The 13,756-nt window shown below is 40.5% G+C and overlaps 1 protein-coding gene across 1 annotated transcript; it reads left to right on the top strand.

Annotated features, from left to right (window-relative positions):
* Nucleotides 1-293: 293 nt before the first annotated feature.
* On the top strand, nucleotides 294-13,469 carry TM2D1 (TM2 domain containing 1). Its single transcript, XM_058842853.1, has 6 exons — nucleotides 294-427; nucleotides 1,694-1,763; nucleotides 3,356-3,464; nucleotides 7,721-7,812; nucleotides 10,467-10,540; nucleotides 11,729-13,469. The coding sequence occupies exons 1-6, from the start codon at nucleotides 305-307 to the stop codon at nucleotides 11,837-11,839; spliced, it is 579 nt and encodes a 192-aa protein (XP_058698836.1). The 5' UTR covers nucleotides 294-304; the 3' UTR covers nucleotides 11,840-13,469.
* Nucleotides 13,470-13,756: the final 287 nt, after the last annotated feature.

The raw sequence follows: 13,756 nt of genomic DNA, 5'->3' as shown, positions 1-13,756 counted from the left end.
CTGCCGGCAGCCATCTTTACTCAGGGCGCGACCCCGCCCGTCTCAGCGCCGGGCCCTGCGAGCGCCATCTTGAGTGAGGGCGCGCTCTGCCCTCAGCGCGGCCTCGCCCGCCATATTTAATGAGGTTCCCCCCCCCCCAAAAAAAAAACCCTTAAGCCCCTCAAAAAGCCTAACCCGTACCCTTAGCAAGCCACGAACATCTCGGCATCCCCCTCCGTTTCTTCCCGCAGCCAGAGCGGGCTCTCCCCGCGGCGGGGCCGCTCCGCTCCTCCCCAGGTCAGCTGACGGCGGCGGCGGTCCCGTCATGGCCGCCCGGAGCGGCGCGGCTGAGGTGCTGGTCCTGCTTCTCCTCTGGTTTGCGGCCCTGGAGGGAGCAGCGGGCTCGGAGCCGCCGCTCAAATGCGAGGAGCTGCGGCTGGGGCAATATCCTGAGCGGGGCCGGGGTCGGATCGGGGCTGGTTGTTGTGGCGATGGGCCCGGTGTGAGGGGGGGGGCACCGCTTGTGGGGAGGGGAAGGGGCGGTGGGGACCGTGAGGTGCCGGGCAGGGCAGGGGGTTCATGGAAAGCCTCAGGTTCGGAGCCCCGGGGAGGTCTCGGTAGGCAGGAGCGGGACAGGGCTCCTCGGCGTGCGGGAATTGAGGACACGGCCTCAAGCTGCATTAGGGGATGTTCAGGTTGGACATGAGGAGGAATTTCTTCACAAAAAGGGTGATTAGACATTGGAAGGGGCTGCCCAGGGATGTGGTGGAGTCCCCATCCCTGAGGTGTTCAAAGAACGGCTGATTGTGGCACTCAGTGCTCTGATCTGGGTGACAAGGTGGGCATCAATCACAGGTTGGACTCGATGGTCTCAGAGGGCTTTTCCAACCTAATTAATTTTGTGATTTCTGGCGGTACTGTGTGTGCCCCAGCGCATGCTTGGGGTGTCCTTCAAAGAGATTACCATGGGATGAGAGAGCCTGCTCTGACATCACTCCACCTTATCTATTATTTGCGAGACATGGAGACTTTGACATTTTATCAGGAAATAATGTGTTTCTGTGCCCTACACAGCTCTGAGGAGCAGGTGTGAGGCTCTTGGCTCTCCAAGGCACCTCTTGCCCTCCCCAGAACATGTTGGTTGATGGCAGCTGACAGTTTTTGATGATCAAAAGTGTCAGGAAAGCAAATCTTGGAAAAGCTTGCTTCATCTCCTGCTTTACTTGGCTGTGGGAGTTGAGACCTCTGGAAGTCGGTTCGTGCTCAGTTTGTTCCTGCACCATATTCCTGGCGTTTCAGATGCTCATTTTTATGTGTTGAATTTTGTGCGTTCCCAAAGATTGAATTTTCTCAACCAAATGCCTCCATTTCAAGGCACTGTGGTATTTAAATAAGGGAACAAGACCAGATGAGGCATGTGCTACCTTGTTGCCTCCAAATACAGAGGCTGTGACTGATAAATATTGTAGTTCCTTTAGGTAGTGCTGACTGCAGCACTAATTAAATGTGGGGCTTATGCGATATATTGGTGTATTAAATTGGATTAGCAGATTTGCTGCATGGTAATGTGCTGCTCCTCTTTTGGGGGATGGGTAGGCACCAACATCAAGGTGCATCTTAAATCCTCAGGGTTTAAGGAGGGTGGAATAAATTACTGTTAAACCTGTTGTAGTGTTTGATATGAAAACTGTTTTCCTCAATTACCTGAACATATATGTGTGATGAGCCTAAAATAGACAATAGCACACAAGAACCAATGAATTGCACAAATCACACAGCATATGGTAAGGATTTCTAACTTATATATTGATTAACTACGTTTTTTCAAGGAAGTGTTCAATTTACACATTTGTGTATCTACTTGATGAGCTTTATAAAAGATGGGATTAGTAATATTATTAGTCTGAAAGCCCAAAACACTTGTGTGGATTGGGTGCTTTACTAAAAATGAATAAATACACTGTCTCTGATTGGTACTTTTGTAAGTGAGGTTTCTGGTAAATCTCTCCAATATATGTTACACCCTTTAGGCTCTGTCCTGCACTACTGTGATTAAAACAAACCATTCCTGTCATACTGATTTTGCATATAATTATTAAAAAAATTGACACGCAACAGAACAGCCTTCAAAATCTTTTCATTTTAAAGTTTTTTTTCTTAAGGCAACATAGTGCCTTCCATCATCACCAGGTTTTGGTGCATGAGGCTCTATTTTGAAAACACATTTATTTGATGTTCAGTTCTGACATACTTAAGGGTACAAAAGAAAAATTTATAAATTGATTACTTAGTTTCCTACCTGTGCTTAACTTCTTTGATGTTCTCAAGCATTGAAATAAATGGTCTGTGTTTGATAGCACAGCAAGTTCTCTTTGTGTGCACCCCGTTTTAAAATCATGGAATCACAGAACAGTTTGGGTTGGAAGGGACCTTAAACCTCATCCAGTGCCACCCCTGCCATGGGCAGGGACACCTTTCACTATCCAGGCTGCTCCAAGCCCTGTCCAACCTGGCCTTGGACACTTCCAGGGATGGGGTATAAAATCCATGTAAGATTTTATAGCAATTAAGTCCACACATAACTCAAATCCTATTTTATTTTTTGTTCATATACAATATGGGTAGACATTTAAAAAATCCCTTTCTTGCCTGTTTGCATTACTGGAAAATCTGGAAAGAATGTTAAACCTGGCTTGCAGTTTTGTTGGAATTAACCAACAGGACTTACAAGTACTGAAAGCTGATAGAAAGTGGGTAAAGGACTGAATTTTTTCCTTTTAAAACAGCATACTACAGCATTGGAGAGTGACTAATATTCTGGTAATATATTGCAAACTTGAGCAGGTGTGACTTTCAGCTGTGATTTCCACTTTGATTCTCGGAAGAGTCAAGAATAATGGAATAATTTGGGTAGAAAGACCCCTCAGGAAGTTGCATAGTCCAACCTCCTGCTCAAAGCAGTGTTGGCACAGAATTCCAACCAGGTTGCTCAGGGCTTTGTGCAGTCAGACCTTGAAAACCTCCAGGGATGGTGATGGCATGACTTCTCTGGGCAACTTGTTCCAATATTTGACTGTTCTCATGATGAAAATGTTCTCTCTGTCAGCTTCAGATTTCTCATTGACTCATATTGAAGCCAGAGTGGAAATTACAACAGAATTGGGGCAGCAATTAAGTTTGTATATTTTGCTTAAAATGTAGCAAGGAAAAACTACAGGACTGGCTTAAAGAATATTTTTAAACAAGTAATTGTGTGTGAACTGTGCTTTCTATCAAAACCCTTGCACAGTAGAACTTAATTTGCTTCACTTGTGTTGTCAGAAAACTGCTCTGAATGTCAGTTACCACTTAATATCAAATAATTTTTTGTCCTCAGTTCAATGTCTGCCAGCACCAAATATTACTTGCAAAGATCACCTTGGCATAGAGAAAGTCTTCACGGGACATGAAGTTGGATTTTACAAGCCCATTGAGTGTCGCAATGTGTGAGTACTCTTTGGTTTTGAAAACCTGAAGTTTGTCCAAAATTGTATGATGTGTTGGCAGAAGGAAAATAGAAGTCAAACAGAACCATGCACATTTTGCCCTGTAGTTAATCCTCTAATAAACACTAAAGGATTCAACACAGGGTCATGGCAAGGGTTGGGTTGGTTTCATTCCATCCCCCTGCCATGGCCAGGGACACCTTCCACTAGACCAAGTTGCTCTAAATGTGCATGTTTGTAGGGAAATCTGTCTGTCCGTACATTTTTTTTTGTTGTTAGTTATGTTTGTTTCTTTGCTTAACCTTATTCCTTTACCTTTGCTTTACTCCGTACTTAACGCTTGGCAAAATTTTGCTGCAAATGCTGAGGCCACATTTCACGTGTGCTTAAAATCAGCACGGTTGCTGCAAGGAGCTGTTGGGGGCACCCTCCATCCCCTTCCCTGACAGACCCCAGGACATCAGGGAGCTGCCCTGGGTTGGAGCTGCCTTGGATCAGTTCCCCACTTTGAGTCACAGTACAGTGGCTTCAAGTGCTCGTGCCAGCGCAGGGATGAGGGTGACTCAAGGATAAAACAGAGAGGACAAAGGAGGGCTGGACAGGGCTGTGCTGCTCAGTGCTTCATGCCAGTTTAAAGCTGCAGCTGAAGTTCTATTATGCATGAATTTTAGGGGAGCTTCAGGATCTCTGCAGTTGCCCCCAAAATCTATAAGAGAAACTGTTCTCTATTTTGAAGCAACTTTTCTGTTTAATCCAACCCACTGTGTCTTTTAAGAGCCTGTTTCTGGTACATGAGTGATGGACCTCATTTTTCTAAAGCACATTGTGAGCGATGGAGAGCTCTGGATACCAATAAATGTTCCAACTGGCCAGTGCTAATGTTCAGCCAGCACCTGTCACTACCATTTGTTTCCTCTTTTTCTGGGATTCACACTGGAACCTTTCTCTTTTGTCCTACTGGAATCTTTGGAAATAAAAACTCAAGTAATACTGGCTACTCCCTATCACTCTAGTGGGCAGATAACTCTGATGTGCTACTTGCTGCTCAGTAATTTGCCTAACTCAGAAGTACAGCTCTGCCTCTTAGTTTCATAAATATTTTCTCTGTATTTAGTCTTCTCAGCAGTCAAAGCTCAGCAAACTGAAGAAAACATATTATTACATCTAATCAAATTTAAATGCCAGCAAAGTAGACGTCAGTCACATTTTTGTCCAGAAACAATTGTGTTTCAGTCCCATCTGTGATGGGGGCTGAGGAGAAGATGAGCTATACTAGTTTAATGAAATTGCTTCCTCTTTAGATTAGATGGTAATTCTTACGTTTGGAGGTTTTTTGGTATACATGTATTTTTGTTTTAGTATGTTTTCTACAAACACCTTTTAAAGGTAGCTTTTCTTTACATTTATTTATTAAAATCCAGCTCTAGTAGGTAGAGAAATATTGTTCTTCTTACAGTATCTGTTACTTGATTATGACTGTTATTTATAATGAATCATCAATGGTTACACTGCCAAAAGAACTTGCTCTGATTTTTCCAGCCCCACAACTGCTGGTATGTCTGAAAGAGAATAGAGCCCTTTTTGCACTGAAAATTCCAATAAAATACAACTGTGGATGTAGATAGAGTTACACAAGTATGTCCTTCATTATGTCTTAAAACCAGTAAAAAATGGCAGCAAGATTAATATCACCATCCTTCATCTGTACACTTATTTAAAAAGTGGTCCAGTCACTGATAGACCTTTTATGAGGCACTTTGAATGTTACCTAAGTGTTAGAAATATTGTTTTAAGCAGGAGTCTCCAGCTTATTATTACAACAATAGCCTTGCCTTTTCTACTGCTTTTTGGAGATTTTCCAGCATTGTACTGAGTTTTGGTAGAAACTGTAACTATAGAAATAACAGCACATAACATCATTTAGCAAGAAATTATTTTGAAAAGGCATCTTCCCATGGCAGGATAGTCCCAGCATAGTCCCAGTCTTTATCCCCAGCTTTTGTGAAGGACAAATCAGCAAGTTGTCCTTAGCCAAAACTGTAATTTAGTTTTGGCTAAGTTCTGGGATCTGGTTATTTTAGAGCAAGACCAGGAGATGTTACATGTTTGTGTGAGTGGATGTGTTCAAGTTCAGTTACCCTAGTAATAATTCAAGGGAAAGCTTGTAAGTTTGATCCAACAAAGAAGTACTGGGAGTCAAGATTGCTTAGGATTGGCTTTAATCTGATGTTTTGGAGGTAGATCTCATTTTTTGGCCAAATTCTAGAATCCCTCAGATTGGCATCTATCATATATTTTGCTTAATATGTGCAGGCCCTGATACTGCAGAGTTGAAATGTCCACTTTCAAGTGTTGGCATTCCAGGGAAAAAGGCCATGGAAGGATTCTCTGTGAAATTCATGAGGTTCAGTGTGGACAGGTCTTTGAGGAGAGCCAAGTGACCCTGAAAGAGCAACCTACAGCAGCACCTGCTCTTGTCAACTGCTGTGGAAGAGCTGGGAGGAAAAGTTTGTACCATGGCAGCTGGAAGAAATGCGTGCAGAAAAAATATAGGTTGGATGAAGCTGAGGAGCAAGAGAAAAACAAAAGAGGAACTGACGAGAAATCACATCTTTTACCCAATTGTAGAAATTCCTTCAGACGCCTGGGATGTGTCATTTTCCTACTCACTGGTTTACTCTGTGCATGTTTTTATCTGAAGGAGTAAGGCAAAGGAAACACCAGAGTGGATGCAGCCTTGTTTGTTACAGTGTTCTCATGCTTCATACTGGATTTCTTCTGCCCGTCAGTTTGATGTTGATGAAGTTGCAGGAGCTGTTGTGCTTCCAGAAGCATCTCAGTGCATAAGCAAGGGCTCAGTTTATTACTAGTTGTGATCAGGAGCAAAATTAAACCATGTTCCCATTTTTTATGTAACAGCTCTTTTTATGCTTTAGTGTCCTTGGAGGGCTGTTGACACTTTGTAGTTGATAAACAATTTCCAACAGTTTACCTCAAGTTTTAAATAAATCCATTAGTGTTCTTTACAGTGGAAACAAGACAGTTCTAAAGATGATAATTTACGTTACATTAGGTTCCAGGAATGCCCTGTGTGTTCTGTGTTGCTAATAAACACCAAGTAACAAATACTGAGGTAAGAGTCATGGTTTAATCACTTAATGTTGCCATTAGGTTTTAAAGTCAGTAAATTTAGATAATAAGCAAAAAAAGGTAGTTCTCTACTTGGCATTGAAAATGCTTAATAAAAGTGCTTGGACTTTTGTCAGCTACTGTCTTTTTGAGACTGTTTTATTCAACTGTCAACCAAGAGTTTAATTTGGGCCTATTAAATAATTGCTGGCACGTAGTAGTGCACGTATCAAAACAGTGAATTATTGAATATTTTTTAGTTCTAATTACATTTGGGTTTGCTGTTCAGGAGCTCGCTGTTCGCCAAGGCAGCAATTCCAGCACTGAGAGTGATATGTTTGTAGCTTCCTTATTAGTGCAAAGTTCTCCAGCAGGGACTGCACTAACAGGTGGTTTGGTGGCTGCGTCGCTCCAGCTGTTGGCAAGAATGGTTCCAATTAGGATAAATCTGAAAAAGTCTGTTCTATCTGTTTATTTTGTATGACTAACCATGGGAAGCTTAACTTGAGAGCGCCTCTCTGCCCCTGTGCATCTTTGTACTGTCAACAGTTCTTTTCATTGTGATTTTGTGCCATTTACAGTGTAATGAGTGAATCCATGACTTACTCTTTTTGTTGAATCCTTCCTGCAGTTTCTTCAGCCAGTGGCCATGGTTCATTTCTCCTTCAGATCTCGTGGCAATTACTGTCTCTGCTGACATCTCACCTGCCTGTTCCTCTCCATTTGGCTGCGTGTGAGACTAATGCCTGCAGACAGTATTCACACACCTCCTGCCTTCCTGGGCTTGTCTCAGTAGGGCTGAACTGTTAGGAAGTGCTCTGTGAAGCTGGGGATGGATCAGCAACTGAATTATGTCTTGACAAGAAATCATCATTTAGTTTCAGAATAATCTGTATTCTGCAAGAGTACACTTGAGTTGCAGCAGCTGAAGTTCCTTTATGGAGGATGCCTTCCCAGTTTGAAAGCTTAACATTATCAATTCCATGGCCGTTAATTGAAGATAAATAACAAGTCTGTTGTTTTTTTAAAACTGGAGCAGCAGGAAAATGAGTCACTACTTTAACAGTCAAAAGTATGAGTGGATATATTTTGCAGTCATTATCTACATTGCTTGTTTCTTTTGGCAGAAATGGATACTCCTACAAAGTGGCAGTTGCTCTGTCCTTATTTCTTGGATGGTTGGGAGCAGATAGATTTTATCTAGGATATCCTGCATTAGGTAAGGTTATGCCTTAATTTTTTCTTTGAGGTAAATCTTTTGACTGACTTGTATGTGTATACTCGTATTTTGAGTAATGAAGGCTGACAGTCACAGTTTTAATATTTAAAACTATAATCCTTACTTCATGGTCAAGTGAGATAAAATGCTGCATTATCCTCAGCCTGCTTTTCTGTTGGAGTGGTGACAAATGGAGATGTAGTGTCCAGTAGATAAAATCCTAATAAGCAAACATAGTTATTGCTACTCAAAAGTTTTGCTTTGCATTGATGTTTTACCACAGCATTTTTTGTGAGGCACTGGAGCAGAAGTGGCTTTGCCTCACGTGCCAGCCTTAAACGAGACTTGACTTCATCAGGAAAAAAGTGGACAAATTTTACAGTAAACCTGGTGTTTTGAGAGATGGAATTTATTCTGGCAAATGCACACCTTCAGGATAACTCATAGCAATAATAACAATTCTGCAGAAGCTGGGACTTCTAATAAAACCTCTCTCTGGTTTTTAGGACCTCATTCCCAGGATGATGGTGCCACTGGCTTTTAAGTAATGGAAATACCTTCTTATGACAGAACTGCTTTCACTGGCCTTGTTTCTGAGCTGGACAAAGGGAGTGAATTTAAGTATAGATAGGATGGAGCAGTGATGTGGAAAAAGCTGTATGTGTTGCTGTCACTTCAGCCAGAAATTTTGAGTTTCTGCCCATTAAATGCCAACTCTTTTTAATGACATTATCTGTCCCTTCTCTATAATCTTGATTAGCATCCATGTCTTTTATCCCTGAGATTCTATAATTAGCATTTACTTTGTCCATCTGTGTCACAGAAAGATACATTTTTGAAAGCAGTCAATAAGGTGCATTATTTAGTTGTACCACTGGATTTGGAATAATAATTTGCGGTTTTTGTTTTTTTTTTTTTTACTATATTGGGGCAATATAGATTCATAAATCCTTAATTCTTTTGTAGAAGTTCTTTATGGCTAATGCTTTAACTCTACTGGATTATACTGTAGCCAGTAGCCAAATTAATATTTAAAATAAAACTCTTCCAAAACCAAATTTTCAATCTTTTGAAAGGTAAAGAGGGCAAAAGCAAATAGGTTAAGAGTAGAAAAGAATAAAAATCAACCCATTGGATTACTTCACAGTGGCTGATTAGGGATTTCTTAGGTCATCTCTGCCTTGGCAAAAAATGGTTAAGAAAGGTTAATAGCATTGAAATCTTTTATGCAAGTGTAATGAAGACTGTAAATGCTCTTTGGTTTATTTTTTTCCCTTCTCTTTTGTTTAAAGAGCACACAAATACAAACAAGCTATTGAGTATAAAGAAATCAGGAAGGCAACCTCTTCCTCTCCCACACACTGTGAACCAAACCAGGAGTTATTGCTGTAGAACAACAGTTTTTTCCCTCTGTGCTTTAGAGCAGTTTATTTTCTCAGTGTGATCTGCTTGTAGGGAGGGAAGTGAGGAGGAAGAAAAAAACCAACTTTACCCTGCACTCCAGAAATAAATGCCAGGTTCAGAAACAGTTCTCCTCTATCCAGTTCCTTAAGTAAAGTGGAGCTTCCACAGTGGTAAGAAATCTGCTGGGCTCCTAAAATCCCAGCTGGCATGTTCCATGGGCAGGGACATCTTCACTGGATCAGGTTGTGCAGAGCTCCATCCAACCTGGGCACTGCCAGGGATCCAGGGGCAGCCACAGCTTCTCTGGGCACCTGTGCCAGGGCCTCACAGGGAAGGGTGCACATGGACTTTTCTTCCATGAGAGACAAATCCAGGCAGTGGGATGCTCTTCCTGCAGAGTGGATGCAGTTCCTCCTCTCCTCTGCCCCATATGCAGCCCCACAAACAGCCCTGGGGGATAGGAGGTGCTTTGTGGGTCATGTTGGTGCTTTGGAGGAAGGGGATGAACCAAAATCTCTCCCTGAAATAATACTCATAATACATGTAGTTCTCTCTGGATTACATTCATTGTACAAGAAACTGTTGATATTAAAAAAAAAATAAAATTCTGAAGGCATTTTCCAAATGAAGTCTGCCTTGCAGCACAGCTTCCAATAAAGCATTAATCTGTCAGTTGTTATTCCCATATATTTTCCATTAATCTTTCATTTATTTGTATAAAACCAACATTTTTGAATACCAGTTAAAAAGAAGTATTATATGTATTTTATATATATTCAAAATAAATTAATATTTCAGCAAGAATATAAAAATTATACAAAGGATTGTTTTCCAAAGTTTCATGTTCTGAAAATCAAATCACTATGTGCTGCAACTCGTGAAGTGGTAGAAGATCTTTTTGTATTCACAAGTAAATTTTGCATCTTTCTGTCTGTGTCTCAGTGAAAGGAATATTTCAGTAACCTGATTAACAACTTTTGCCTTTCCTTAAGAATATTTAGATGTTAAAAAAAAAAATTGTTAATATTTAAAATCTTTATAGTGCATTCAGGATGTAGAAATATGAATATGTGGTTTGTTTTTTCCCTAATAATTAAAGAAGTTTAACTTTAGGTCTGCTTCTAGATAGATGTAAATATATATAAACACATATTCTGTGGGATGAGGGGAGAGTTTGGATGTGATTGCTACCAGTGATGAAATCCCAGGGATTGCTTAAAGCTGCATTAAATTTTACTTTTCTTTTTTAGGTTTGTTAAAGTTCTGCACTGTAGGGTTTTGTGGAATTGGGAGCCTAATTGATTTCATACTTATTTCAATGCAGGTAAGTCAGGCTTTCAAAACAAGATGCAAATCTGTGTTTTTTAAAGCTTTGATTTGATTACTAACACTTTGTTAACATTTTGGCCTTAAGAACCATTGGATATTGAAAAATCGAGGCATTTATTTTGGCTCTGTTTGTAGATTGATGTTGTAGAATATAGACACAAAATATCAATATATTTGCTGTTGGAATTATAACTTAGATTAGCCATCTATAAATACTTACAATGAATAGCTTGGAAGCTATAGCACCATAAAATTCAGGTGGTCAGAATCCCTTTACATAAGGCAGTGCTGGACTCTGCATGGGATGTCCTGCTGTTCCCAGAATCCTCAAGTTCTGTGTTTGCCTGTGCTTTCTGCTGAAGAAAGAAGACATTGCCACTTCCATTTTCCAAATTCAAGTCCCACATCAGCTGAGAGCTGTGACTGAGGGATTCAGGAGGGTTAAATCCCCAGCTGGAGTGACATCTTGTGACATCATGAAATTGCCAAATTGTTTTATTCAACAGCGCAGCCATTTAGCATGAATTGCAAATCGGCTGTGATGAGCTCAAAATCCATTGTGGATATGGGAGTTGTTTCTATGGGTTTGTAGGAAAATATTTTAAAATTGTGCACTTTATATCTGTCTTTTGTGTGCATTCTCAAATTCCTTCTCTGCTGTTGCAGTGATCTTGCCTCAGAGCACTTACAGATCCAGTTGAGAGTATCTTTCATCTCTCCTTGTTGATCTCCCTGGTGATTCCACATCAATTTAGCACTTCCAGAACAAAAGCTCCATGATCTTTCCTCCTCCTCTTCATTCCTTACCTGTTCAGTATTTCAAAGACACTTGTCATTAGCCTAATTCTCTGCTGCCGACCCTCCTTTGTTCAGGAAAAGTGGTTTGGAGCCCACTCATTTGTTAGGCTGGTTTTGTGCCTCAAATCCTCACCGGATTAGCCGAGTCCCAGTGCCTGGCTGTGTAATTTGGTTGATTAGAAGCCCAGGGGAAATGTTCCTTCTGAGACAGCACTCGCTAAAACAGTTAAACTGCAGCATAACTTCAAAATAAATCTAGTTTCTGTTTGACTAATTAAGCATGACTAATTTTATGATGGGAAAATTAGCAGTAATTGAGACATTAGCACAAAGTATATATTTCACTTCATATTGAAAAGTCTTGGTTCTTTTTTTTTCGTTGCAGATCGTTGGCCCTTCCGACGGCTCCAGTTACATCATCGATTATTACGGGGCCAGGCTGACCCGGCTCACCATCACCAATGCAACCTTCAGGAAAATGCAGACCTATCCCTAATATCCCTGACTCTGCCAGGGAGTGGCACAAATCCATAGGTGCAGCTTGTTTTTACAGCTGGATCCAGTGGTCCTCTGGAATTGCTGAGGATTTACTGATCAGCCCTCGTCAGGATGGAACATTAAATGCTCGGTGAACAAAGATGATAAAATGTGGAAGTTCCTCACGTGAACAAGTTTACCTCAAAAGGTGGAACTTTGGGACTGCTCTGTTGCTGGGAGCAGACGGTTTGTTGCTCAGTTATATCTGTGTGCAGACTGTTGCAATTTGCACTGATGTCATTTAGAACGTTACAGAGAGCTGCAGAGAGAGTTGTTCCTAATAAATATGCTAATAAATATATGATATTTATTCCATTGAAATTGGTAAGAGTTTTAGCATGGATGGGCCAGGATTACACTTGGGGGTCTGTTCATGTGACAATTTGGAAATTAAATATCCCTGACAACACAAATTGCCTTTTTTTCCATCCTGTTAAAACCCAAAGATCCCTAAATCTTAGGCTGGTTTGAACTTCTGTTAATTGAAACAATTATTTCTTTAAATTTTGGCCAAGTTGCAAAATTTGGTCAAGTGCTGATGAACAGTAGAAATATGGATGCATAAAAAATAGAACTGTAGAAGACACTTCATAAAAAAGGAGCGTGGATGTTGGGGTGCCCTGAGATTAGAAAAGGAAATTATTGTTCTGCTGATTTTGAATTTTTCTTTCCTCTCTTACAACCATCCATAGTGAAGTAAATACCCTTTTTTTTCCTGAAAATAAATTAGTATGTGTGTTTTACAGCTACAGAGTGTCAAAAGAGTGAATTCTTTGTACTACTAAAGCCCTTGAAATGCTCTTATTTTGGGTCAGTTGTGTTTCAGCGCAATAAATTCAGTGTCTTTCAAAGCTGTTTGACCAAAGTCTTTTGGACAACCAGGATTTCACTGGATGTTCCTTTCAGGAGAAATAAGTACACACAGACAGAAAACATGTCAACAAAATCTTCATGCTATTTGACCAATTTTAAGCATTCTCTTCACCTTCTAATGAAAACTGGCACCGAGGGAGAAACCCACACCATAGAGGCTTCAGTGTAATTTTATTTTTTTTTTTTTATTAAAATTAGGGCTATTCTTTTGTTTTGCAGAAACTTTCAACCTATTATTAATACATCCACAAACTGTATTTTTAAGGGAATTCCCAAAAAATGAGATTCCAGAGTGGATTTATGAAAGCACAATTTGTGAGGTTTGGGCTCTTTTTTAACCCACCTTGAGCCCAGTGCACAGAAAGCTTTGTAAAGAAATCCTGTTTTTTTCCCCCAAATCAGCATAACCTGACATGTCACATAATGAGAATAAACCACAAGGAATACTTTGTGCTTAACGTTAATTCTTTCCTTCACGCAAGAAAGATGTGGTTTTGGAATCCTTCCTACCATGCATTTTCCTTGTGGCTTCAAAGAGACAAGAACACTCTGTCAGCTCCATTCCTTTGCCTGATATTTGTTCTGTCTCCCTTTGCTCTCTCTCTCACTGAATGCTCTTTGTGCTCATCAGTTTTGTTCCCTGGAATACTTTGAAAAACAGACAGGAAGTGGATGGAAAATAAATGTTTGAATCAAATAAAATCTGCCTAAGATCATCCTGTGACTTGTCTGCTTTTGGTTTTTCCAGCCCTGAAGCTGATAATGAAGCTGTGAAAATAGGAAGATGTCATGGGTGTTATAATAAAAAAAATAGCCTTGGGTGACTTGTCACACAAGATTGCATTCTAAAATGTGTCTCCAGGTGTACAAGTAGCAGAGGGCTTGACTTGGTGATTTCAGCAATCCAGGTTCGTTATCCGTAAAAAAAATTCCAGGAGCTGTTCTGTGTGAATCAGATGAAAATACGATTTTAGTTCTGAGGTGTGTGAGATTGCTAATCCCA

Source organism: Poecile atricapillus, chromosome 7 (genome assembly GCF_030490865.1).
Source record: "Poecile atricapillus isolate bPoeAtr1 chromosome 7, bPoeAtr1.hap1, whole genome shotgun sequence".
NCBI classification, from domain to species: Eukaryota; Metazoa; Chordata; class Aves; order Passeriformes; family Paridae; genus Poecile; species Poecile atricapillus.
The sequence above is the reverse complement of the archived record's forward strand: the minus strand, read 5'-3'. Positions and strand labels throughout refer to the sequence as shown.

Bases quoted from the DNA above. Each gene is read 5' to 3' on its own strand.
- TM2D1 (XM_058842853.1), top strand. From the start codon at position 305: ATGGCCGCCCGGAGCGGCGCGGCTGAGGTGCTGGTCCTGCTTCTCCTC. The intron at 428-1,693 runs CCTGAGCGGGGC...ACCTGAACATAT, and splicing joins AGCTGCGGCTGGGGCAATAT to ATGTGTGATGAGCCTAAAAT. The intron at 3,465-7,720 runs GTGAGTACTCTT...TTCTTTTGGCAG, and splicing joins CCCATTGAGTGTCGCAATGT to AAATGGATACTCCTACAAAG.